The 26,790-nt window shown below is 43.4% G+C and overlaps 2 protein-coding genes across 3 annotated transcripts in view; one reads left to right on the top strand and one right to left on the bottom strand.

Annotated features, from left to right (window-relative positions):
- Positions 1–26,790, bottom strand: part of LOC134288495 (uncharacterized) — a 674,651-nt gene that overhangs the window by 331,663 nt on the left and 316,198 nt on the right. The gene's annotated exons all lie outside the window — the stretch shown is intronic.
- On the top strand, positions 10,076–25,182 carry LOC109426780 (phospholipid-transporting ATPase ABCA1). Its single transcript, XM_019702313.3, has 8 exons — positions 10,076–10,480; positions 19,109–19,295; positions 19,357–19,626; positions 19,682–21,405; positions 22,071–22,153; positions 22,213–22,568; positions 22,626–24,505; positions 24,745–25,182. Exons 1-8 carry the CDS (start codon positions 10,287–10,289, stop codon positions 24,917–24,919), a joined length of 4,869 nt encoding a protein of 1,622 aa, XP_019557858.3. The 5' UTR covers positions 10,076–10,286; the 3' UTR covers positions 24,920–25,182.

Here is a 26,790-nt window from a genome sequence, read left to right on the forward strand (position 1 = left end):
AGTCATAAAGGGTCAAAATTTCATTTCAATCGGTTCATTGAATCCGGAGATATAACAGCTCAAAGTTGGCTATCGGATAATTTGACCTTTTTCAAGAATCTTTATAACTTCGTGGAAAATGGCCCGATCTTTTTCAAGTTTGAACCACTGATGCACAACTAGTTGATGCACTCACAGTAAAAATTTGAGAATATTTGATGCACTTTTCGAAAAGTTACAGCTAGTTGAACATCTTTTTGAAAGTGAAAATATTGCTTGTCCCGATCATTTTGTCTATCCCCTGTATATAAATAAAAATGGAATGGTGTTTGTATGTCACGAATAGGCGAACGGGCCAACGGATCTACACTATTCTTTCAGTGCTCCATTCGTACAGGGCTCCGACGTGTTCGTAAGAAAAATAATTGGGAAAATCGACCGGAAACGAACCGAAAACGGGAAAGTTTGAAATTTTCTTTTTCAGGGCATTTTTCTACAGAGCTGCATGTTAAAAACACAGTAGGCAAGCAGAACGAGGTTTGCCGGGACAGCTAGTAAACTATGTTATCGGAATTATCATTTTGTTATTTTTGATATCATCTTTCCCAATTGATGATAATCGAATGATAACAATTTTAGTTATCAATAATTTTAATCTATCGCGATAACATAAAAATACTAAATGATAACAAAATATGTTATCAGTTTCTAAACGCACATGTCAAAGCTTTCCCAAAACTGAGGGCCTCGAATCTAAAAATAGAATCCGCTTTCCATCTTTAATGGGACTGCAGTACGAAAGCGTTGCTTTCAACCACTCTCTTTTTCTCTCTCACTGAGTCCCGTTGGTATAGTGGCTAACGGCTGCGACCGATAATCACTCGATCAGGGTTCGAGACCCACTGGTCGCAATAGTTGAAAACATGGGTTATAATTATAAGATACTTTTTTTCAGCTGCTAACTATGTCGATAAAATAGATTTTTTTATTATTTTGGTCGATAAAATAGCTCTGAATGATACTTAATGATAACAAAACCTGTTATCAATCAGCTGTATTTTTTCATGTTGATAACTAAATGTAATATTGAATAAAATATTGTATGACACAATTAGTTATTAATTTGAACTCAATGATAACTCAACTTCTTATCATTTTGGTATTGGTGGAGTAAATTTGAGTTATCAGTTTTGTTATGTTGGCTCTTAATTCAACCTAAATGATAACAAACTCAATTTTCAAACGAATGATAACCAGGAACAGGACTCGTTATAATTTTGTTATCCGCCTTTTCTCGGATTGCCTGTAAGACAACTTCTTCTAGGTTTATAATCCGTTGTCCGGAAGTTCCTCCAGAACATAATTCCAAAGATTCCGAAGCAATTTTTCACCAGAAACTCTTTTTGAGGTTGCTCTTGGGGTTAATTCGTTCAGAAGTGTTTTTATTGGTAGGGTAATTTTCCAATTGTTGCACGGCTAAAAACTCGCCTATTGTTGCACACCAGAGATGTCCATATCCTCAGTGTGGGAAAGAGAAATAGAAAATACACCACTCACGCTGTGCATCTGAACAGGAGCCCTTCTCTTATATGTGGATCCACCACTGCGATTCGGATGCGCGCAAGCTTGGTGGGTAGAAATAAATCTCTTAGCTACCTGAGCACTAGGCCACACAAAAGTGCGGCGAGAGCGATTTAAAATTCTCTTCGGTGAAAGTGTAAAAAATCACCCGGGCGCGCGCTCCAGTGAGGTTTTTGCACCAGAGTGCGCGCTGCGGTGAAACACCGGAGAGTTCTCGCCCCGGCGACACCATGGTGATAATTCGGTGACTGCTGGGTGAAAACACGGGAGAGCGCCGGAGAGCGATGCGCGCGAAAGAGTGAGCCACACTCGATCCAAGGCGGACGAGCAAGAGCACTCACTAGCGCTTGGTCTACCTACCACCCAAAACAAGAGAAACTGGCTTCTTGGTGTGGTGAAAAATGTTCCTATCCCCAGTGTGGTCGATAAACTGACGCCGCAGTGAATCGCTACGGTGAAATGCCATCTCTGACCGTAATGCATCAAGGCAGCTAGCCGAATCTGTTAAAATAATAACGTTACGATGTTTATGTGTATTTGGTACAGCCCTGATCAGCGCGAAGGCTTCAGCGAAGAATACTCTGCATTCGTCCGGTAACCGAAGACTGGAGTTCCTATCACTCGTGTGTATTCCAGCACAAGTTCCAGCACCAACTCGAGTATCGTCTTTTGATCCATACGTGAATATCTGATTGTAGTTTTGGTATCGATAAGTGATGAGCTCTTTGAATCTCGATTGAACAATTATTTGGTTTGTTCCGGCTCTGATGTTACTCAACTCGTTTTCGAATACTGGTATTGGCGCGTACCATCGGTCTGATAGTCGGTGATGATAATAATCCCAATGACGTGAAAATGCTGTTTCAATTCTAATGTTCAAACGAAAACTAAGAACTCATGTAAAAACCTTTTTCAAAACTATATCATACGTTAGAGTTTTGGCTTTTTTCCTATTTTTAAGCTATATTTTTTGTATAAGTAATGCATAAGTTTGTGAACTTTAAAACGAGGAAATTCTCAGGTCCTTATAAGAAATTATATCTCAAAAGGTTCTATAGTAGGGTACAAGTATTATACTACCATGAAACAAATTAAATTAAATGGAAACGTTTTGACTCCGGCGCCGTTCTTCTTAGCTGACCACAAACTGTCCATCCGGATAGATTTTCTCGCCTTCGTGCTTAAGTCTCCACGCTACCATTGACCTTCTACCGTAATCGCTGTAATCGGCCTCCCAGGCCGGTATCCCTCGCCGATTCCCTAGGGCGCCCACCCTCTGGGTCTACGTTTTGGTTCCAGGTGTCGACCTCCTTGACTGACCAGGATTCTCGTCGGCACCGCCTATCAACTTGGATCACCATTATCTATCTGTGCTTACTCCAGCGTTCACCGTCGGCTTCCATCGCTGGTCCTCCTCATCATTGGAATCGCCCCACCAGTATCTACGTCATTTTGTATTTCATAAAATTCTTGAACAAACTCTCAAAACCAGCCAAAAATAGCATCCGAAATCTTCACCACAAAGCCTCCAAAGAACTCTGAGACTCGAGGACCAAAAGACGCCTTTCCAGCCCAGCCCGCCGACTGCCGTTGGTCAGACAAGCAGCATGGAATTTTGACTCGTGCCCCTTCTGTGTTCCGTTGTCCATCTTCGTGGGCTAAGAGAGCCCTACCAAAAACTGTAACAAGATGTTAATTTGTCCAATTTTCAGGCTAGAATTATTGTGTTATTAATTAATTAAATGTATTAATTCATGTTTAAGAACTGAGTACTTTTGTTTGACTATGTATACGCATCTCTTGCCTGGTGTGTTTTCCGTTGACAAGAGAAAAATGCGTTTATCAATGGTTGCTATGGATAAAACAAGACGTTGCGTTAACTGGGGCACAGATATTGTCAAAATGTTTTATAGCATCCGCCATTATGGCGAGCGTGGAAAGCTGGATACCATCAAATTTTCATCAAAATCGGTTTAGTATTTGCGGAGGTATTGTTGAACCCTGAGATCTGCAATTTCAAAATTTTGTGCAAAGAGGATTCACAAATAAGAACACATTTTGACTGTTGATTTTATAGAGCCAGAGATACTTTTTTTTATCTAGTTCGTTTATTTATGGCTCAATCGCGTGTAACGCTTCACGGAGCCGAAATTCATTTTTTGTATATAATTACATACAACTTATTGCTTTCTTAAGTATGTTAGTACTGGGAGGAGGCCAGGGTACTCGTGGCTGCTCGAGGTTAGCGGGTCACATCATTTTGAGAAAAGGCATGGTGAGGATAAGGTTTCAGGGTTCGTTGTAGCACATCCGGGAGGTATCTTAGTTTCTTGGTTTCGGTATCGCCTCTGGTGAAGGCATGGGCTTGTCACGGATTCTCATCTGCCGGATGGCCAGGAACAAAACACAAAAGGACAAAACACAGAGAAAAAAAACTGAAGCGAAAAAAAAACACAGGGAGATTAAACCTTTATACAACACATGTGAAGAAACTCATAAATGAACCGCATATAGATTAGATCGCGGGTTCCCAACACATCTCTTACTGGAGCAAAGGGTTGTCTACTTCGGGCCTCAAGGGTATCCAATAGTAGCGCTCTGGAGGCGTCATTATCCGGGCATTGCCAAACTACGTGGTCGATGTCGTCATAACCGGAACCGCACTTAGTACAAACATTGCTCAACGCGAGGTTTATCCTGTGTAAATGCGCGTCTAGCGAGTAATGGTTGGACATAAGTCTTGACATCACACGAATGAAATTTCGACTTACATCCAAACCATGCCACCACGCTCGCAAAGAAACATTAGGAATAATGGAATGTAACCACCGTCCCAGCTGGCCATCTCGCCAATCATTTTGCCAACTTTGAAGACAACTCTGACGAACAAATTGGAAAAATTCATCATGTGCGATTCTTCTATCATAGATCTCGCCTTCCTGAGCGCCCACCTTTGCGAGAGAGTCCGCCTTCTCATTGCCATAAATTGAGCAATGTGAGGGGACCCATACAAAGGTAATCTTGTAGGATCTTTCGACCAGTGCACACATCTGCTCCCTTATTTTTGTAAGAAAGTAAGATGGATGTTTTACAGGTTTCATCGACCGGAGTGCCTCAATCGAACTAAGGCTATCCGAGAAGATGAAGAAATGGTCTACGGGCATGTTGGAAATCATCCCCAAAGCGAAGTTGATTGCTGCCAGCTCAGCAACATAAACCGAACAAGGTTCCTGAAGTTTACGGAAGGCAGTGGAGTTTTCGTTGAAGACACCGAAGCCAGTGGATCCATTAATGCGAGACCCATCTGTGAAAAATCTCTTGCAGGAATTGACATTTTGGTACTTTTCATTAAAAATGCGAGGAATAGATATACACCGAAGTTGATCTGGTATTCCAAGAATAGCTTCTTTCATGGACAGATCGTATTTAACAGAGGAACTGTCATTGGTGAAGTGTACACGAGGAGGATTATAACCTGCGAGGCTTATATCAGATGACATGTAGAAAGCCAGAGATACTTAACCGATTTCAATAAAAAAAAAAAATAAAAATAAAAAAAAAATTATGTTTGTGAAATATGCATATCAAAATGTTGTGTAAAAAACTTATTTAATTTGACCAGCCGTTACAAAATTATATTTGCTTAAGTGACACCCAATCAGTTTTTTTCATATTCAAACTGCTACAACTTTGAAAGTGTTCATACAAAATGGCTCAAAATTTTACTAAGAACATATTTTCATAATAGTATTATACTGTAAAATTTTGATAAAAATCGGAGCAGTATTGGTAGTTCTATAATCAAAATTGTGCTTTACTGACCTTAAATTTCCGAAAATTTACTATGGAGCGCCTTTGTACAAAATTTTAAAAAGGTAGGTCGATGGCTTTATCTATATATCAACCAATACTTAATCAATTTTGATGAAAATTTTATGGTATAAGCTACATATAACGTAGCATTACTGGTCCAAAAATCAGCTGTTTTGGTGTACGCAGTCTAAAGTTATAAAAAAAATGTGTGACCAAATTTTGACCGTATCACCCTTTACTCCTGGATTATTTTCTCCTACTGAACTGTTTATGGAAGAATGTAGATTGGGAGTGGTTCTTGTATCTGAAGGGAGTTCTAAAAATCAAATCTAAAAATCTAGAAATGTAAAATCCAAGGAAGAGCTTCAGGAGAAATTCTTTGATAAATTTCAAAAAGATTTCCTGGGATTATACCAGAAAACTCCGGATGGATTCTTATCATAAGGAACTTCAAAAAGAACTAGAGGAATCCCAAAAACTCCTGTAGCATTTTCAGAGAGACTCCAGGAAGCTTTCCAGAAGGAACTGCAGGAAGGTTCCCAAAAGAGTCTTCTAGAGGTTTTCCTAGAAAGATTTCTGGATGATATTTAGAAAGAAATCTTGGTGGATTCTTAGAAAAAGAAATTCTTAGATGATTTCCAGAAGGAACTGCTGGAAGAATTTTGGAAGTAGTTCTTGGAGGAATCCCATTTAAAAATCTGAGAAAAATTCTAAAGAAGATTCTGGAAAGAATCCAGCAGAAGCACATGGATAATTCCCAGATGGAATACCAGAATAAATTCCTGTAAAAAATCCCAAATCAGAGCTTCGGGAGAAATTTCTGGAAGAATCCCAGAAAAAAAACTTTTGGAGAAATCCAAGGCATATAATTTCCCTTATATTATATTTTGGAGAAATCCAAGGCATATAATCCCTTATACTTATATGGATGAGTCAGTAGAGATTACATAGAAGAGTTCTATAAAATAACCTGAAGGTATCTTAGAAAAAAAAACTGGTACAGGAATCAAAAAGGGAATTCCTGGAGGTATTCACGATGAATTTCCCGTAGAAATTAGCTACTGGAGGAATTAAAAAAAAACATGTGGGTGAATTATAGAAAGAACCTTTGAGGAATCTCAAGAGAAATTAATTAAGGTATCTTTCAAAAACAAAAGATTCTCAATATATTCCGAGAGACAACCAAGTGAAATCGTACAAGACTACCTGGAGGGATACAAAAATAATTCTTGGAGTAATTTCAAAATGTACTCATAAGAGGAATTTCATTATAATACGTAAAGAAAGCCCAGCAAAAGCTAATAAATAAATAGGGTAATTTTCCAATTGTTGCACAGCTAAAAATTCGCCAATTGTTGCACACCTCATAAGAATAACATGGAGTGTGCAACAGAGATGGCATTTCACCGTAGCGATTCACTGCGGCGTCAGTTTATCGACCACACTGGGGATAGGAACATTTTTCACCACACCAAGAAGCCAGTTTCTCTTGTTTTGGGTGGTAGGTAGACCAAGCGCTAGTGAGTGCTCTTGCTCGTCCGCCTTGGATCGAGTGTGGCTCACTCTTTCGCGCGCATCGCTCTCCGGCGCTCTCCCGTGTTTTCACCCAGCAGTCACCGAATTATCACCATGGTGTCGCCGGGGCGAGAACTCTCCGGTGTTTCACCGCAGCGCGCACTCTGGTGCAAAAACCTCACTGGAGCGCGCGCCCGGGTGATTTTTTACACTTTCACCGAAGAGAATTTTAAATCGCTCTCGCCGCACTTTTGTGTGGCCTAGTGCTCAGGTAGCTAAGAGATTTATTTCTACCCACCAAGCTTGCGCGCATCCGAATCGCAGTGGTGGATCCACATATAAGAGAAGGGCTCCTGTTCAGATGCACAGCGTGAGTGGTGTATTTTCTATTTCTCTTTCCCACACTGAGGATATGGACATCTCTGATTACGGTAAGGACGATCAAACCATCCTTGGATACAATCCATCGAAAAGACAAAAGAAAAGCAAAACATTATACCACAGACAAAATTATACTATGCTGGGAGCCCGGCTATTCAGGTATTATTGGGAACGATAAAGTAGATGAACTGGCCAAACAAGAGTGAATCTGGATGACATGGGAATTGGAATGCCATCAAAAACGGTGTCACAGACTGTATCCGTCCGCCATTACCGACGTAGTTCTTCGCGAACCTCGCAGATTTAGTGAGATAGGGAGCTCTTTTCCTACGCTAAGGGCTTCCGTCTACTGCGTTTCGGTATTTGGCAAACATCTGAGGACACTTGCCCTAGTTGCCCAGTTGCCTCCGGGACCTCCATGGACACACGTGTCTAGCGCCTTATAGTTTGTGATAAGACCTGTGCTGACCGCTCTTGATAATCGCCTGCCAGCCTTCCGTTGTTGAAGCGATACTCGAAACCTCGAAATTCGTCTCATCTGCTGTCAACCGCCATTGCATACCGCCATTGCGTGCCTCGTATGCACCATGTGCTCACCACCGCAGAAACCGCCTAACGCTACTGGAATACCGAACCAGGGCAAGTGCTCACAGCATACAACAACTTCGAATCCGCCGAACTACGATATTGTTGGAAGACAATCACACTCTCACTGTCATTATGCTGTACGAAGGCCGTCGATCCAGCATCCGGATTGATTCAAACCATTGTCGACGGTGGCTTCTGATCATACGCCCCGGTCCGCATCCCCGCGATGCAGTACCCGACGCCACAAAGTCATCACGTTCGATGTTGCCAGTCGCCTAATGGCCTCCCACCGCCACTGCCAGACGGGAACTTTAGTTGAATGTGATGATCTGGATATGTACATTGAAATTTTTCAAGCTAGAAGAAAAATACAACTGAATTTTTGGGAATATTCAAAAACAAAAATGTTGATCACTAATCCAATTTTAGATTTATCTTACGGAGTCGAGTTTGTTTTTCGTTGACAATGAAAAAATGTGTTTATTAGAGGTTGCTATGGGTGAAATAAGTCGCTGCGTTAACTGGGGCACAGATATTGTCAAATTGTTTTATAGCATCCGCCATTATGGTGAGCGTGGAAAGCTGGATAAGCTACTTATAATGTACCATTACTGGTCCAAAACACAGCTGTTTTGGTGTACGCAGTCTCAAGTCATGAAACAAATTGTGTGATCAAATTTTGACCGTATCACCCTTTATTATGTCCGGATTCGGAGCGCCATTCCGTTCAGGCAGCGACCACAACTGATCACTTTTGGATAACATATTCAGTTTGAAGGAAAAAAATTGGCGTCGACACAAACTCGATGGAATGTCTAAAACCGCGGTTAACAGTACAGATTCCAGTTCAGCTACAGGCAACCGACCATGCACCTGTGCATCAATTTGTTTACTCTATTGAACTGGTACAACATTGGTATCAACACAGACAAACAGATATTTCTCCTAGAATAACAAATATTCAAAGTCACGAATCAATCATGCTGTACTTCACAAAGCGCTCACTAGGTGCCCGTAGTGAGCAAACGTCAGACAGAAACGACGCAAACGCCCTGAGCAAGCGAACATTGAATTGTAGAAAGTGAGTTGAGCGAGACGCCTATTTGTCTGTGGTATACATTTGGACCAGCAATTAGAACGCCAGTGAAGTTGCCCCAACACAAAGAAGCTAAAAGGAAACAAAACAATGGATGGCTCGATTATCCGAGATGAATATCTTTTTCGAGTCCTCGGATAATCGAGTCCGACCTGCATCGGAAAGATGTCTGGAGTCCAAAAATAGCGACCAGATTTTCCAAAATTGCTGACTTAATCCGAAATTCAAGATTTTTTTAGAGTTTGAGGCTCAAACATCAGAAGCCTGATGAATGATATTATTTCTGGTACCATGAAATGGATTATTGTTAAACGTATGAAAGTGCAATATCCATCAACATTTCACTGGGTTTTCAAAGGCACGAGAAAGGCGCCACCACCGCTAGGTGGATTAATTAGGGTTTTTGGGATACAGTCGGATCTCCTATTAGACGCTCCCACCCACTTTATGCCCACCGCATTTTCCAGGCTGTCGTCTAGGTATTAGGTATAAGGTATTAACCGTCCGTCAGTCGCCTGCACCACGCTGATACTGACTATAATAAAAAGCGAGACTTTTTCAACGTGTTGTACAAAATGCAACAGCGTGATCACTCGAGCACTCGAGGGTTAATATAATTGATTAGGTGGAGTAGCTACAGCACCATTGAAGTTCTAGCTTGTATTTCTATTAGAAAAACCAACAACACCGTATCTGAAACGCGACGCGCCGCCTATCTATGCATTTTCTCTGGTAACGATGACGTCAACCAGACGCCTCTGTGCTCTACAACCGGTAGGTAGGTAGCGTTGCGACGGCGACGGCGACGGTCTTCCGTCGTGATACTCTCGTGACGAGACTGAGCAAAGAGTTAGAAGTAGGCTAGGAGAAATTTGCTTATATCGTCCATAATTTACTAATTTACTGATTTAAATGTCATTTGACATTTTTTGGTAGCAACAATGTCATGAAACAAATGTCGAGTGTACACATTGGGTTAAAAAATGATCCACTTTGGTCGTCAAACCGCACAATTTCACCGACTTACAACGACGCTCAAAACACTACACTGAGCGACTCTCTCACGGCGCACATTCCACGCTCCCGTCCACGTCCAAGCAACACTCCAAGGTGAGCAACAGTCAATCACTTCCTCTGCAGTCGTTCGGTTCACTATAAACTATCTTTTGCTCGCCGTGGTCGTCGTCGCTGTCGCTCCGAGATTGTGTGGTGACTTTTGATTGTGAAATAGTTTGCAATTTTACCCGAACAAAGACAAATCCCAGCTTCAATTTTCCGATAAGTGGGGGACTTCCCCCCGGCCCGGAATTAGTAGTTGATAGTGCAGCCGAAGATGACATCCAATTGGGACAAATTGGTGCTGCTGCTGTGGAAGAACTTCCTGATCCACAAACGGCACCGCTGGCGGACGCTGTTCGAGATCGGGCTGCCGATTTTGGTGTTTTCTGTGGTGTTGCTGCTGCCGTCGCAGCCGCGTCCGGTGGGACCGGAGCGGTACGAGCCACTCAGCGTCGATAGCGGTGCCAGGTGAGAGCGAGCGAGGTGATGGAGGTGGTTATTTTGCGGGAGGGGTGTTGTTTGTTTGATAATAGTATAGCAGCTTTCGGAAGTGTGTGAAAGTGGATATATTATAGGTAGGAGGTTCATAGATGGATTGAAGTCATATGGGAAAAGTTGATTCCGTTGATGGTTTGGGGAGGTGGATAGTGACATCACTATATGGTGAACCACCGACCGCAACCGGTATTTGGTCGCTCTAGTATTAAGCTATCATCAGTATAGCATCCACAGATGTAAATCGGCTGCAACGTGACTCATCTTCTAGGAAACCACTGAAATGATGCTTAAGCTTAGGCGGGCAGCAATGTTTATATGTACGACAGAGTTGTTTTGCTTACTTGCGTTCTGAGATTCCATCCGATGAGATAATTGCAAATTCATTTCATTAGTTTGTTGTATAGTTGGTTTTCTAATCTCAAGTATCCACGAAGCTGAAATCGTATTGCATGCAGATGTACGGTGTACCTATATAAAAAAATCATTACATGAACACGTATTTAATGTAAGATCTTGTACAGTCAGGTCTTTTTTACGCGGTTTTCAATGAAAACTCCATACAAAAAAAAAATTCCAGCGTCTTATTTTTGCATGATTCGTCGAGAAATGGTGAGACTTTTTTTACGCGGTTTTCCAAATTTTGAACTGAGTTTTTTTACCCGGTACGTATCCCCCGCGTAAAAAAAATCCTGACTGTACAGACATTTCCTGTCATGCTTATCCTTTGGCAGATACGAGTATTTCGATTACCACTTGTAATCTTACTCAGTGTCAGTTATCCTCTGAAGAAGTCATCGCATACTGTAACAGGCATCGCATACTGTAACAGGCAAACAAGAGGAATTGGATTTTTTTACAACGGCTAGGCTCAATGGATATAACGATAGTACAATTAATTATATTATCGATAAGAAAAAAGAAGGATTTATACAGAAAAAAGCATGATAACACTTGCTACTGAACAAGATGAATTGAAACGGGTTACGGTGAACAGAATTCATAAAATTGAGTATCTATTTGGTGATAATGTGTCCGTCAACTTCGCAATACAATCTGCATAGGAATAGGACAAATAAAAATAACACTTGAAATTCGATTTAAAGAGCATATTGCGAAGGTTAAAAAAGCGGGTAAAGATTGGATTCTACATACTAACATAATGTTTGTTCATTTCGGTAATATGCACATTTTATCCCGACTGCTCTTTGGACACGGCTTAGAAACAAGGCTGAAGAGCTATTCTACATCAAGCAAGAATATCAAAAACATGAATGTCACTATTCTCGATCACGCTCATCGTTACCGTAACTTGAGATAAGAAGAGGAAACGTTGAAATAGCATTTACTTAACGAGAGGCCTCCGACTCAACGGTACCCTCATAAGTACGGAGTGCGAGGTTGAAAGAGGTGTTAGGACAAGAAAACCTGAACAATCAGGGAAATGTTAACTGAACTTTTCAAAATGACCTATACAATATTTGTAGCCTATCTGTGAAAATTAATAATAGAGACGGTTGAAAATCAACCAACATCTGGTCAATTTTCACAAAATTGGTCATAACTCAGGAACGGAAAAAACCACATCTTGAAAATTTTACAGAATATAGCTTATAAAATTTCCTTTCAAAAGTATTTTTTTGGGAATTTTTCCGGACTTCGAAAATAAGGACGGGAGGGAACCATTAACTGATCAGACGAACAAAGTTCTAATGAATATTGAACGTGGTCAACAATTCCTCTCGGACAAACTGGATGACTTCAGTGATCAAATAGTCAAGCTTAAGTCTGAGGTCTTTAGGCTGCACTAGCTTCCTATCTCAAGCAAAACTCAGACAGTAAATGATGCTGTGCACAAACAGGAAACCGAGTTAAACTCGCATCGTCGATCTGAGTTGTCATCCAATGCAATAATAATGGGTCTACCGAGGGTGCCACTGAGTCTCTTGTCGAGGCAACGTGCCATACACTAGAGACCATGTATGAGAAGAACTCTATCATCTCATGCACCAGATTGTCACCAAGTAAAGAGGGTAATAACCTAACCTAGCCAGGAAAAAGCAATTTGGCTCTTTAACCGTGTCCATGATCCGGAATGTTCGCCGGAAAAAGTAATCATTCGAGATGACCTTTCGCCGCTCTCGATTGAAGTTTTCCAAGTAATTAAGTCACAACAGTTGAAGCTGAAATTCCTATTCGTTTGGCCTGGGATGAATGGTATAATTTACGTTAAATATGCTGCGAACTCCCAAACAATTAAAGTTCGATCCCGTGCTAATCTGCACAAATTGACCTCGAATATGCAATAGTGGCTTTAGTAGAGCTGTTGTAGTATAACAAATAAAATGGGACTGAATAATCTAGCCAAAAATTACTGCATGAACTCCTTTGTCGGTTCCAACGATTCCGTTGGACTGAATATGCTGCAGATCAATATCCGTGGTCTGGATCAACTAGATAAATTCGACTCGCTCCAGATTTTCCTCCAAAGCTTGAACATATTGGTGGACAATCGTGGTAGTTGGAGAAACGTGCATTAAGAATGGTAGATCACAATTCTTCAATATACCCGGCTCCCAAAGTATTTATTCGTGTCGTAATAACTTCTCTGGTGGTCTCGCTGTTTTCTTCATGATTGGCATACATTTCCAGGTAAATGATGTAGCGCAAGATAATGGTTACCATCACATTGCTGTTAAGATTGTTGGAACCCAAACGCAGGTCATGGTTCATGGGATCTACAGACCGTCCGGTTTTGCTGTGAATCGTTTTGTTTCGCTTATCGAGGACATCGCATCATCGTTAGATACAAGGATACCTTGCTTTCTCCTTGGTGATATGCATTTGACCGTCAATAAGGCAGAATCTCGTGGTGTTCAGAAATATTTGCAACTCTTAGGGTACCGTTATAGTTACGCGCAATAGCCAATACACTAAAATCCTTTGTACGCGCACTCCTACTCTCACTTTGACGCGGCACTATGGCAGCGCAGTTAAAATGCTATAACTTAGTTGTAACCAACACATTTGAGACACGGCCGGCAAGGATGGGAACACTCACTTGCAAAGAGTTACACTCACTTGCTATTTTCTCAGCTCAGAAATGAGTGTAACTCTTTGCAAGTGAGTGTTCCCATACCTGACGGCCGGATATTAACAATCTGCTTGATCACGTCGTCTACCATGTCGACGAGTCCAAATGAGTAACTAATTTCACGCTGGATTGCGAACTTAGTGACCACTGTTATATTCTGACGCAGTTTAAAAAAGCTGTTGGTAAAATTGAGAAAACGCTAACAAAAACTTTCGTTAATACGTAAAGTAAACAATCTTTTCCGAACATTTCTCTAGTCGTACAATTTCGAACATCTCCAACCCAACGAGCGAATTTTAGCAATAACGAGCCATTTACAAACAGCTAAAGGATACTTTTTCTGAGACTGTATCCGTCAAAGTAAAAATGAAGTTAAATTCTTGTCCATGGTATAACTTCGACATATACATACATTTATTTGTTCCACATCATTAAGACAAGACATAATCAACAATAGTACGCCACAATACTCGGTTTGTGGCTGCCGCTCTCCATCCTCGGTCACGCCCAATGCTCGCCAAGTCACGCTCCACCTGGTCCGCCCATCGTGCTCTCTGCGCTCCACGCCTTCTTGTGCCAACCGGATCCGTTGCAAACACCAGCTTTGCAGAGTTGTTGTCCGGCATTCTTGCAACATGCCCTGCCCACCGTATCCTTCCGGCTTTGGCCACCTTCTGGATGCTGGGTTCGCCGTAAAGTGCAGCGAGCTCGTGGTTCATCCTTCTCCGCCACACACCGTTCTCCTGCACACCGCCGAAGATCGTTCTTAGCACGCGTCGCTCGAAAACTCCGAGTGCTTGTAGGTCCTCCTCGAGCATGGTCCATGTCTCGTGCCCGTAGAGGATTACCGGTCTTATTAACGTTTTGTACATGGTGCATTTGGTGCGTGGGTGAATCTTTTTCGACCGCAGTTTCTTCTGGAGCCCGTAGTAGGCCCGACTTCCGCTGATGATGCGCCTCCGAATTTCACGGCTCACGTTGTTGTCAGCCGTCAGTAAGGATCCGAGGTAGACGAATTCCTCCACCACCTCGAAAGTATCCCCGTCTATCGTAACATTACTACCCAGACGGATCCGGTCGTGTTCGGTTCCGCCTACCAGCATGTACTTTGTTTTTGAGGCATTCACCACCAGTCCGACCTTTGCTGCTTCGCGTTTCAGGCGGGTGTACAGTTCTGCCACCGTTCCAAATGTTCTAGCGATAATGTCCATGTCGTCCGCAAAGCACACAAATTGACCGGATTTTGTGAAAATCGTTCCCCGGCTGTTGAGCCCGGCTCGTCGCATCACACCTTCCAGCGCGATGTTGAAGAGTAGACATGAGAGTCCGTCACCTTGTCGCAGTCCCCGGCGAGATACGAATGAACTGGATAGTTCACCCGAAACCCTTACGCAGTTTTGCACACCGTCCATCGTTGCTTTAATCAGTCTAGTCAGCTTCCCAGGAAAGCCGTTTTCGTCCATGATTCTCCATAGCTCTGCGCGGTCGATACTATCGTATGCCGCTTTGAAGTCGATGAACAGGTGGTGCGTTGGGACCTGGTATTCACGGCATTTTTGGAGGATTTGCCGTACGGTAAAGATCTGGTCCGTTGTCGACCGGCCGTCGATGAAGCCGGCTTGATAACTTCCCACGAACTCATTTGTTTTAGGTGACAGACGACGGAAGATGATCTGGGATAGCACTTTGTAGGCAGCATTCAAAATAGTGATCGCCCTGAAGTTCTCACATTCCAAATGGTCGCCTTTCTTGTGAATGGGGCAGATTACCCCTTCCTTCCACTCCTCCGGTAGCTGTTCGGTTTCCCAGATCCTGACTATCAGCCGATGCAGACAGGTGGCCAACTTTTCTGGGCCCATCTTGATGAGTTCAGCTGCGATACCATCCTTACCAGCTGCTTTGTTGGTTTTGAGCTGGTGAATGGCATCCTTAACTTCCCTCAGCGTGGGAGTTGGTTCATTTCCGTCCTCCGCTGCACTGGCGTCGTCGTTCCTTCCGTTGCCGTGGGCTCCCGCGCCTACGTTCTCCACGCCGTTCAGGTGCTGATCGAAGTGCTGCTTCCACCTTCGACATATAGAAGCTTGGAAAAATCTCCAGCAATCAGTGCCAAAGATGGAAAAACGATCGGCAGAATGTGCTCTAAAAGAATCTTCGGAAGCATGCTAACGAAAAATCAGCAAACGCCAAACGTCATGCCAATGCAGCCTATTATCGACGATTCTTCTCTTCGAGCAACTCTAAGCTACTGTAAAATCGGATCAACAATCTCATTGGGAACAAGACGACTTAGGACAAACGGCTGAAACTAGAAATTGGAGGAATCTGGAAAACTAAACCTAAGCACGTGAGAAATATGTTCAATAATTTCTTCTCGACTCTCGGAGAAGGGATTACAAATAGCCTCAACTCGGACGGCGATATAAACAAGAATGAAAACTTCTGCTAGATCTATCTACCGAAGGCCGGCTTCACAATCTGAGATACTAAATATAATTAAAGCACTAGATACCTCCAATGCAGCAGAAGTCGACGACTTCCCAGTAGCAGCTCTAAAGCGTATTACCGTCTATCAACAAGGCGTTCGAGAAACTTCGCGTGTACCGCTTCGCTCTACCAACACCAGCTTGGGGTCCGCCAAGGATCTTCGTCGGAAACGGCAGTCTTAGAATTAGTCGCGAAGTCTCAGATTTAGTGGATCAAAGAATGGCTGCTGGAATTCTATTCCATGATTTATCTAAAGCCTTCAATACAATAAATCACTCGATGCTCTTAAACTTGATGCATATGATATTCGAGGAGTGGCTAATGATCTTATACGCAGTTACTTGTTAAATCAACAGGAAGTGGTGGTTTTCGGAATTAGAAGTGAACTTCGCAACTTCTGTTGTGGCGTTTCTCTCTACTTTTCTTGATCTATGTGAATGACATAGCAAATCTTCACACAAAGGGTCAGTCTAGATTATTCGCCGATGACACAGCAATATCTTATAAAAATAGCAGTCGCGCCGGGATTATCCAAGATATGACAGATGATTTGCAACTAATAATCGCGTATCTTGAAAACAATCTACTAGCATTGAATCTCCAAAGGACAAAAAATGATGGTTTTTTGGTATTAAGGACCGTGAAAATGTTACCCAACCTGATATCATCGTAAATGGAGTTCCAATTGAAGAGGTGTCAAGTTTCAAGCACCGATAGTCGGCTACGATGTGATGTCCACATACGAAAGGTTCTATCAAGTTGCTCATCATTATGTGGAATGCTGTGGAAATTGTCAAGTACTTCTCAAAATCTACTTCGCATTTATACACAATACACTCGTTACCAGTACGGAATCGCTCTCTGGGGTTCATCTTGCAACATTCACCTCATGGAAGTTCAAGTTCAACAAAATCGCAGCTAAGAAATTCTTAGACCCTTTTAGAGAAATTTTGTTTCAGTAGGGTCTCCGAATGCTAGTACAAGTGTTATAATATCCAAGGATTTTTTCGATCATCTGGCAATCTTTTGACGCATTTGTCTATATCTCAGTTCAGAAGCCTAATATTAAAATGCGATGTTCGACAAATTTGTAGATTATTGTTTTTCCTACAATTATCACCAAGGACGCCATATTCTAACTCTTATATTTACGACGTAAAAGTGTCAGTCGCACCTACTCATATTAAGCGTTCTCACGCCGTATACATAAGAGTTAGGATATGGCGTCCTTGGTGATATTTAGTTGTAGGAAAAACACTTATCTACAAGTTTGCCGAACAACTCATTTCAATGTTATGCTTCTAAACTAAGCTATGGATAAATGAGTCAAATGATTGCCAGGTGATCGAAAGCATCCTTGATAATTTCTTAAAATAAATGAAATAATAAAACTAAATAATTCTCATAACAGCGGTCTAGAACTGTACCACCTACGACTTTGTACGGCTTGCTTAATGGGGTGTGGGGTGCCAATAAATGAATATCATATGAGATGATAAAAATAATCAAATTTAGCTTCTTTTGTTTCAATGATTCCAGCGATTCCTCTCTGAACTCCTTTTGAAATTTCTCCAGATATTCTGCTTAGATGTCTTTTAGAATTCCTGCAGGGATTTACCCAGAAGTTTCTGTTTGGGTTTTATTTTTCAAGAATTCCTCCACGAACTCCTGCTGAGATTTTTTTTTCGAGAATATCTTCTGTGGTGAATGCGATAGTTTAGGATTCCTCTGGGAGGTTAATTCTTCCAGGAATTTCTCTGAGTTTTTCCAAAAGATCCTATTCGGGCTTGTACAGGAATTTCTTCTGATATTCCTTCAGCGATTCCTGATAGGATTAATTAATGCATTCCTGTTGGTATTCCTGCAGTAATTTCTACTGAAATTCTTAAAAAAAATACGCTACGATTCCTCCATGAATTCCACCTCGGAATCATTCGGAAAATCCTCCAGGTATTTCTTCAGGGATTTTTCCATGAATTCCTACCAAGAACTTTCCAATGGACTATTCCTGTGATCTCCAGGAAATGTTTGTTCATGTTGCAGGAAGTTTTCTAGATTCTTCTAAGTTCTTGCTAGGGCTTCTCCATGAATTTAAACAGGGATTCCCTCAAAAATTTGTGCTGTTTCTTCAAGAAATTGCTGCTGGGATTCCTCTAGGAAATTGTGCTGGTTTTTCTGCAGTAATTCCTAGTGTTCCTCCAGGAATTAGTTTAGTGGTTTCTCCTAAATTATACTGAGGAATTTTTGCTGAGATTTTTCCAAAAATGTCTACGGAGATTTCTTCTTCCAAGAATTCGTTTAGATTCTTCAGAAGTTCTAGCTGAGATTTCGTCAGAAATGTCTACTTAGAACTCAAGAAGATTTCCATGAATATTATTCAGAGGCAGATTTTCTTCATGATCTAGGGTTATGTTTACAATTAGGCGTTGCTCGTGTATGAGTAAAGGCAGGCCTTGAAACCGCTATGAATAATAAATGCAATTCAGCTGAAAGCTCCAATATGTTATTTATATAGAGTAATGCTTCTGCTGACATTTGGTATCTGTTGAGTTTGCATAAGAGACAAGCGTTAATAGATTGGTATTGCTAAGTATAACACTGAACTTGATTCAACAGTAACTTGTTCGAAACCATGTGTTCTGCTAATAATTACGCGGAGCTTACCAGAAAACTGTGAATGATCAGTTCCGATGACACAATTACTCAGGGTAAGAAACAGTGAAAGTAAGTAAACATGCAACTGTGTTCGTGATCCTGTGAGAAGATGCTGCCAAATGTAAATTAAAAGCTGGCAGGGAAGGGATTCATTGTGGTAAATATTTGAGGAAAATACTCAGTAGAAAAAGCACTTCAGTGAAGAGGATGCAAAGTGCACTTGAAATCGATATGATAGTAAGAATTTGCTCTGTATGAAGCGTTACAAGTAGAGTGAAGATCTCAAATTTGCTGAAAGCAGCTAGACAGTTGTAGTGCCATTTCAAGCAATCTAAAATATAAGCCTCGTTTTGTTTTGTATTTTTCAGAATCCCAGCTTACCTACGACAGCTGGCATTCAGCCCAAACGTGCCCTATTTGAAAGAGATAGTTGACAACGCATGCACCCTCCTTGGCCTATTCCAGTGCGATGGCTTCGACAGCGCTCTTGAAATGCAGGTCGCCCTAGTCAACAGTAGCTACCTGTGCGGCATTGACTTTGGCGATCACTCGAAAGTACGTTCCACTTCGAGAGATTCACTCTAGAACCCCCATTAATTATTCATCTTTTCCATAGACCTCATCCAAGCTTTCCAACGCGACAACCTTCAAGCTACGTTTTCCATCGGAGCTACGATACAGTTCACCAGGAGCATCGCTGTCCGACTGGAACACCAAGCAGCTGTCGGTCCCGTTCACGGTTACCAACTACAATCCGGCGAGCCCCGATGGCGGACCGCCAAACTACTGGCAGGAACAGTTTTTGGCCGTCCAAGCGGCCGTTTCGAAGGCCTTGCTGGTGGAGTTGGCTCCCAATGCCAAGCTTCTACCAGCCATGAACGTTCGGGTATGTATTGCGTACTTCGGAATTTCCTGAGACATGACGTTCGATCTCTTCGCAGCGTTTCCCGTATCCAGCCACGGTCGATAACGATCTCTTCGTGGTGCTACCGTACATGGTGTCGAACTGGCTACGGTTGGTGTTCATGTATTTCTTCATCAACTCCGTCAAGTACATAGCGCTGGAAAAGGAAAATCAGCTCAAGGAATCTATGAGAATGATGGGTCTTCCGGGTTGGATTCAGTGGGCTTCTTGGTTCGTGGTACTTCTGCTGATGTTGCTGATTCCGGTTACGGCGATCACCATCATGCTCAAAGTGTCGATCTTCCCGTATTCCAGCTGTTTCTTGATCTGGAGTTTCTTGACTCTCTACAGTTCGTCGGTGATCTGCTTCTGCTTTCTGGTGAGTGTGTTCTTCAACAAGGCTACACGAGCGGCTACGCTGGCCTCACTGGTTTGGATCGCGTCGTTCATCAGTTTGCCGAGCGGAGCTCCGTTCTGGGCGAAGATCGTCTACTCGCTGTTGCCAAATCCACCGATGGGTTTCGGGATGGATGATATTATCAGGCTGGAAATTGCCGGGGTCGGGTTAACGTTTGAGACGTTGTTCAAGGAGACAGAGATGAAGAATCCGTACTCGTTCTCTGTGGCGGTGGCGATGCTGTTGACGAACATCTTGCTGTATTTGGTGTTGACGATCTATCTGGAGCAGATCATGCCGGGAAAGTTTGGGGTGGCCAAGCCATGGTATTTCCCGTGTACGAAAGTTTTCTGGAGTCGGAAGTCCTCGAATGACTCTGATTCGCTGCTGGAACCTACGGAGAGATCGAGGTACTTCGAAGAAGAGTCTCACTCACGTGCGTCGGGTGTTCAAATTCGGAATTTGCGCAAGGTCTACGCTGGTGGGAAGGTCGCCGTTGATGGGTTGAACCTTAATTTGTACGAAGGGCAGATCACGGTACTGTTGGGCCACAACGGAGCTGGTAAGACAACAACGATGTCCATGTTGACGGGAATGTTCTCGCCGAGTTCGGGGACGGCACTGATCAACGGGTATGACATACGGAATCGAATGGACGACGTGCGGAGTTCAATGGGTTTCTGTCCGCAGCATAACGTGCTGTTTAACGAGTTGACGGTTCGTGAACACTTAGCTTTTGCTGCGCGGCTGAAAGGGACCAGGTCCGGCGAGGTCCGATCCGAGGTGGACAGGTATATCAATCGATTGGGATTGATGGAGAAGGCTCGTGCGCAGGCGTCTACGCTTTCAGGAGGTATGAAGAGGAAACTGTCGGTCGGAATGGCGATGTGTGGAAATCCGAAGGTTGTGTTGTTGGACGAGCCGAGTACCGGAGTTGATCCGACGGCCAGGCATGCGTTGTGGGATTTCCTGCACGAGGAGAAGCGAGACAAGACGGTGCTGCTATCGACACACTACATGAATGAGGCCGATGTTCTGGGTGATCGTATAGCGATATTGGCGGATGGTAAGCTATCGGCAAGTGGTTCGCCGTTCTTTTTGAAGAACGCTTTCGGAGTGGGTTATCGATTGGTTTGTGTTAAGGGCAGAAAATATTCTGAGACGTGTTTGCTGGAGACACTGCGGAGATATATTCCGAGCGTTAAGGTAGACAGTGAGAGCTCATCGGAGGTGCAAGTACTTCTGGAGAAGAAGTATATCCAAAGTTATGAGGTTATGCTGGACGAGATGGAAAGAAATATGGAATCATGCGGAATAATGAGCTATGGAGTGTCCTTTACGACGTTGGAAGAGGTCTTCATGAAGTAAGTATGCTTGTTATAATACCATCTGTTTGAATTTCAGGATTGTTACGACTGTGATTATACTATAAAACTTACTTCCTGGATCTGCTATCATACTTGCATACTTGCAAAGCAAGGTTTCAAGTGTTCTTCACAAATTAATATCGAAATTTCACCCAATTTGTCTATGAGCTTTTCCAGAAGCTTTAAAAGACATTGTGGAAAATTACTGTCCATAGACATATCCTAGAGTGCATGGCTCATCAAAAAAAAAAGTTCATTACATGGCGACCGTGACATCTTTTTTGAAATTGCGAGCAAAATTTCAACAGAGTCATTTTACGAGTAGAAAAACTCTTTGTGAATATTTAGGAAACAGTGGAGAAAGTTTGTGAAAAACTATGTGTAGGTCCTGAAGATTTCGTTACACGAGTATATTCAGAAAAAAATTATACTGTATCTCATAAACTTTTTACTGAAATATGATTTTGATTTTGCCGTGATTTTGACAAATCAATGCTTGCTCAGGTTTCAACATATTTTACCGAGTCTAATTCTAAGTGTCGTAACCACCCTGAAAAGCTCAGGTGCATTTCGCAAGAACTTGGATAATTCTGGGCGGGCTTACATACACTAGAGATCCATACGACCATGACTTATACTTCCTTTTCTATTGAACGACTCAGAGCCGGAACGGAATCCCATCTGCGAGCTCATGGTGATGAAATCAGACCAAATGAAAGCGTTGTCCCACTAGAAACTAGGACAGGTAAGATCGATACAAAATGTCCACGTCCGAAAATTCTTCATCACAATCTTCCTTTCCAGCAAACGAACCCAACAGTCTGCTCATCAGTTCGAACAATCTTCAGAGCAGCGTCCTAGCTCAAATCAAAGCCCAGCTTCTGAAGAAGTTCCTCTGCACCAAACGATCGTGGATGAAGTTCTGCTGGACTACCTTCATCGTACCGGTAGCGATCATGATTCTGGTAGCGTTTCCAATCGAAATCAAAACGAACAACTCGCTTCCGCCGCTGGAGATGTCTCTTGCCACGTACGGAAATTCGTTCAGCGTGGTCCAGCAATCGAACGCACCGGTTGCGACCGAATATCAACGATTGTTCCGAGGTGGACAAAAAGTGGAACCCATTGGGACCGATATGGAGTCTTACATCTTGCAAAAGGTAAGATGCTATAGTCTTTTACAGAATTTTTAAATTCAATCTTTTCCCTATTTCCAGTACAACGGATCGATTTTGGAATACAATTCCCGTTTACTCGTGGGAGCGAGCTTCTCCGAGGACTCCTACACCGGTTGGTTCAACGCCAAGAACCTTCACTCCGCTCCACTGGCGTTAAACCTTATTTTCAACGCGATTCTACACACTGTGTGTCCCTCCTGCAGCATAACGACCGTAAATCATCCCCTACCGCGACAAAACGACGGAAACAGTAATTCATCGGATCACGGAGACTACTTGCAACATGTGAACATCATCTTAGCAATCATATTCATCATGGCTTACGTTCCATCGTCGTACGTTACCTTCTACATCCGGGAGCGTACCAGTCGTGTCAAGCTACTTCAGGTTGTCAGCGGCCTTCGCACGGAACTCTACTGGTTCGTCAGCTTCCTGTGGGACCTTCTGGCCTTCACGCTCTGCTGTCTGGTGATTATGATCATGCTGGTCGCTTATCAGGTCGATGGATGGAGTGATCATCAAGCCCTGTCCATCCTTTTCTTAATCTTCCTAGTGTTTGCTCTGGCAACACTTCCCATGATCTACCTACTCTCCTTTATGATAGGCAATCCCGCATCTGGATATTCTAGGGTTCTCCTGATCATCGGAATTGGTGCTATTGGTCTTCTACTCGTTCGCCTGCTATTCGTCTACATCGAGTTTAACAAGCTAGCAGACCTGATCGGATATGGCTTCATGTTTATTCCTACAATTGCTCTGGGAACCGTTTTAGACTCATTTTCTAACTACTTAAATACCTTGAAAAACTGTAAAATGCTTTGCAATCTCATTGGTAATTGCGACATGAAAAAACTGTGCCAGGATTTTCCGCAATGTTGCTCAGCCTATTCCGATCTGTTCAGCTTCTCCTCCAAAGGGATACTTCGAGAACTTTGTTGCATGATCGCAACAGGAACCATATGTTTCATTCTGATTCACTGCATCGAACGTAAGCTGTTCCGCCGTCTTTGGACGACAATCTACCCTTCCAAAGACTATCGCTACACAGTTCCCCAGCCGCAGATGGACTCAGACGTCCTGCTCGAGAAGAGTCGCGTTTCTCAGATGAACGACACGGACATTACCGCCCACAGTCTGGTCCTGCGCAATCTCACCAAAAACTATGGTCCCGTTTCGGCCGTCAAATGGCTGTCACTTGGAACGTACCCTGCCGAGTGTTTCGGCCTTCTCGGTGTTAACGGAGCTGGCAAAACCACGACCTTCCGAATGATGACCGGAGATGAGAGCATCTCGTTTGGTGACGTTTGGATCAATGGTGTCAGTGTCAGGACAAACCTCGCTCAAGCCTACCGACACGTTGGATATTGCCCTCAGTTCGACGGACTGCTGGACGAACTGACCGGATGGGAGACTCTCCACATCTTTGCTACCCTCCGTGGTATACCTGCAGCTTACATCCAATCAGTCATACGATCGCAAGCCGAAGAACTCGGACTAACCATGCATTTGGACAAACCGACCCGGGACTATAGCGGCGGCACCAAGAGAAAGCTCAGCACCGCTCTGGCTCTGATTGGTAATCCGTCGGTAATCTTCCTGGATGAACCCACCAGCGGAATGGACCCCGGAGCCAAGCGCCAGCTGTGGAACGTGATCAATCGGCTGCGCGACGCCGGAAGAACCATCGTCCTAACCACGCACAGCATGGACGAGTGCGAGGCGCTGTGCACCCGGCTGGCCATCATGGTCAACGGCGAGTTCAAGTGTTTGGGCTCGACACAACATTTGAAGAACAAGTTCTCCGGTGGATTCCTGCTGGACATCAAGATGGCGAGCGCTCCAAACTTGGACGAGTTGAAGATTCGGGTGGCGGCAGTTAAAGCGTTCGTGTCCGAACGCTTCCGGGAAGCTGTACTGAAGTAAACATTTGCGTTACACTAATGTCGAATTCGTTTTTGAACCTGGGTTGGAACTGGATCGGCGGAAAATGTGTAAACAAACAACGTCAAACAAACTTTAGTACAAGCGAAACCGAAGTCGGGTTGGGGTTGAAACTGTGATCTGATCCAGTTCCAACCCAGGTTGGAACTGAATCAAAAACGAAAACGACATAAGGTTCGTCAGGAAGACTTATACCATTTTTCTTAACTACTTTCAGGGAGGACCTACAAAGCTCGCTTAGCTACCATATTCCAAGGAGCGAGCTCACCTGGTCGGCCATGTTCGGTATTATGGAAGCCTCGAAGGAGGTGCTCGGAATCGAAGAGTATTCGCTGGGGCAAACGACGCTGGAGCAGGTGTTCCTGGTGTTCGCCAACAGCAACAGCTGGTAGTGACTTACTTTATTCGTGTAAATATGCTTAACTTTTTTATGAAAATTGAAACCGCTTACCAGTGACGAAAACCGGTCTGGTCTACTGCTTAGTTTAGCAAGAGTATATCAATGTGCCCGGGGTTACCTGGAAGGAAGCAAGCGAGAAAGTTTTATATTAGTGTGATAACTTTACCAAACAAACGCTCTAGTGGTAATCGAATACCAGTGTTATTATTGATCGGAATTTATCGAATTTACCAGTAAATATAACCATGCATTAAACCTACAATCATTTTCTTTGATATCACAACCCTTAGTGACTCACGATGCTTTTTGACCGCAGCGATATATTTTTGGACAGTCACGATTAGATTAGTGCGGGTTCAAGCTGTCTGAGTAATACGCACGAGCATTTCGTTGCAACAGAATTGGTGAAACAGCAAACAATAACGATGAATGATAGAATTTATCATCTGTAATCGTACGTAATACAAAGTGGAAACCTTATGCGTGAATTGTTCCGAGCTTCTCAAAGACGAAGACATGTGGGCATCTTTGAGGCGCAAGACTGTCCATGAGAAAATCATCGGCCTTATTGAAGCACAGTACAAGGCATTTTTTAGAGTACTGTACGACGGTGTCTTGTACGATCTTAAGACCACATCGAAGCATCCAAGTAGTTAAGGAAGTGAGTGAAAGATGTATTATCAGTGTTATCCTGCTCCTCATCGTGCACATCAGTTCTGTTTCGTATGCAGAAGGTCTTGGCTGGCCCGTCCCTTCCCTTCTACTTTCTATCTTTCTACATAGTCTTTACAGATACAGCTCATGTATATTCATCTGTTCATAGCAACGACTAAAACCAGAAATGGGTTGAAAAATCCTAAAAATTACGACTTACCTTACCGGTCAGGCTAAGGCCGGGGTGGCCTCTGCTGTACATAGTAGCCGCCTCCATTCCACTCGGTCCATGGCTGTTTGTCTCCAGTTCCGCACTCTGCGTAGAGTCCGCAGATCGTCCTCCACTTGGTCGACCCACCTAGCTCGCTGCGCTCCACGTCTTCTTGTACCGGTCGGATGACTCTCGAGAACCATTTTAGTCGGGTTGCTATCCGACATCCTGATGACGTGACCCGCCCACCGTAGCCTCCCGATTTTCGCGGTATGGACGATGGTTGGTTCTCTCAGCAGCTGATGCAGCTCGTGGTTCATTCGCCTTCTCCAAGTCCCGTCTTCCATCTGCACTCCGCCGTAGATGGTACGCAACACCTTCCGTTCAAAAACTCCAAGGGCGCGTTGGTCCTCTGCACGTAGGGTCCATGTTTCGTGCCCATAGAGGACGACCGGTCTAATCAACGTTTTGTAGATGGTTAACTTCGTGTTACGGCGAACTTTATTCGATCGTAGAGTTCTGCGGAGTCCAAAGTAGGCACGATTTCCTGCCACAATGCGCCTCTGAATTTCTCTGCTGGTGTCGTTGTCGTCGGTCACCAGTGAGCCCAAGTACACGAATTCTTCAACCGCCTCGATTTCATCACCGTCGATATGAATTCGGGGTGGCGGGCGCGGTGATTCCTCCCTGGAGCCCTTTGCCATCATGTACTTTGTCTTCGACACATTAATGACTAATCCGATTCGCCTGGCTTCACTCTTTAGTCGGATGTACGTTTCCGCCATCGTCTCAAATTTACGAGCAATAATATCAATATCATCGGCGAAACCAAGCAGCTGAACGGACCTCGTGAAAATCGTCCCACTCGTGTTTATCCCCGCTCTTCTTATTACACCCTCCAAAGCAATGTTGAACAGCAAGCACGAAAGACCATCACCTTGCCGTAACCCTCTGCGAGATTCAAAGGGACTCGAGAGTGTCCCTGATACTCGAACTAC

Source organism: Aedes albopictus, chromosome 2, assembly GCF_035046485.1.
Source record: "Aedes albopictus strain Foshan chromosome 2, AalbF5, whole genome shotgun sequence".
Taxonomy (NCBI): Eukaryota; Metazoa; Arthropoda; class Insecta; order Diptera; family Culicidae; genus Aedes; species Aedes albopictus.

What these genes read in the sequence shown, in the direction of transcription:
- LOC109426780 (XM_019702313.3), top strand. Translation starts at nt 10,287, where the DNA reads ATGACATCCAATTGGGACAAATTGGTGCTGCTGCTGTGGAAGAACTTC. An exon ending in AGCGTCGATAGCGGTGCCAG is followed by an intron (nt 10,481 to 19,108) that starts GTGAGAGCGAGC and finishes TGTATTTTTCAG; the next exon opens with AATCCCAGCTTACCTACGAC. An exon ending in TACCAGCCATGAACGTTCGG is followed by an intron (nt 19,627 to 19,681) that starts GTATGTATTGCG and finishes ATCTCTTCGCAG; the next exon opens with CGTTTCCCGTATCCAGCCAC.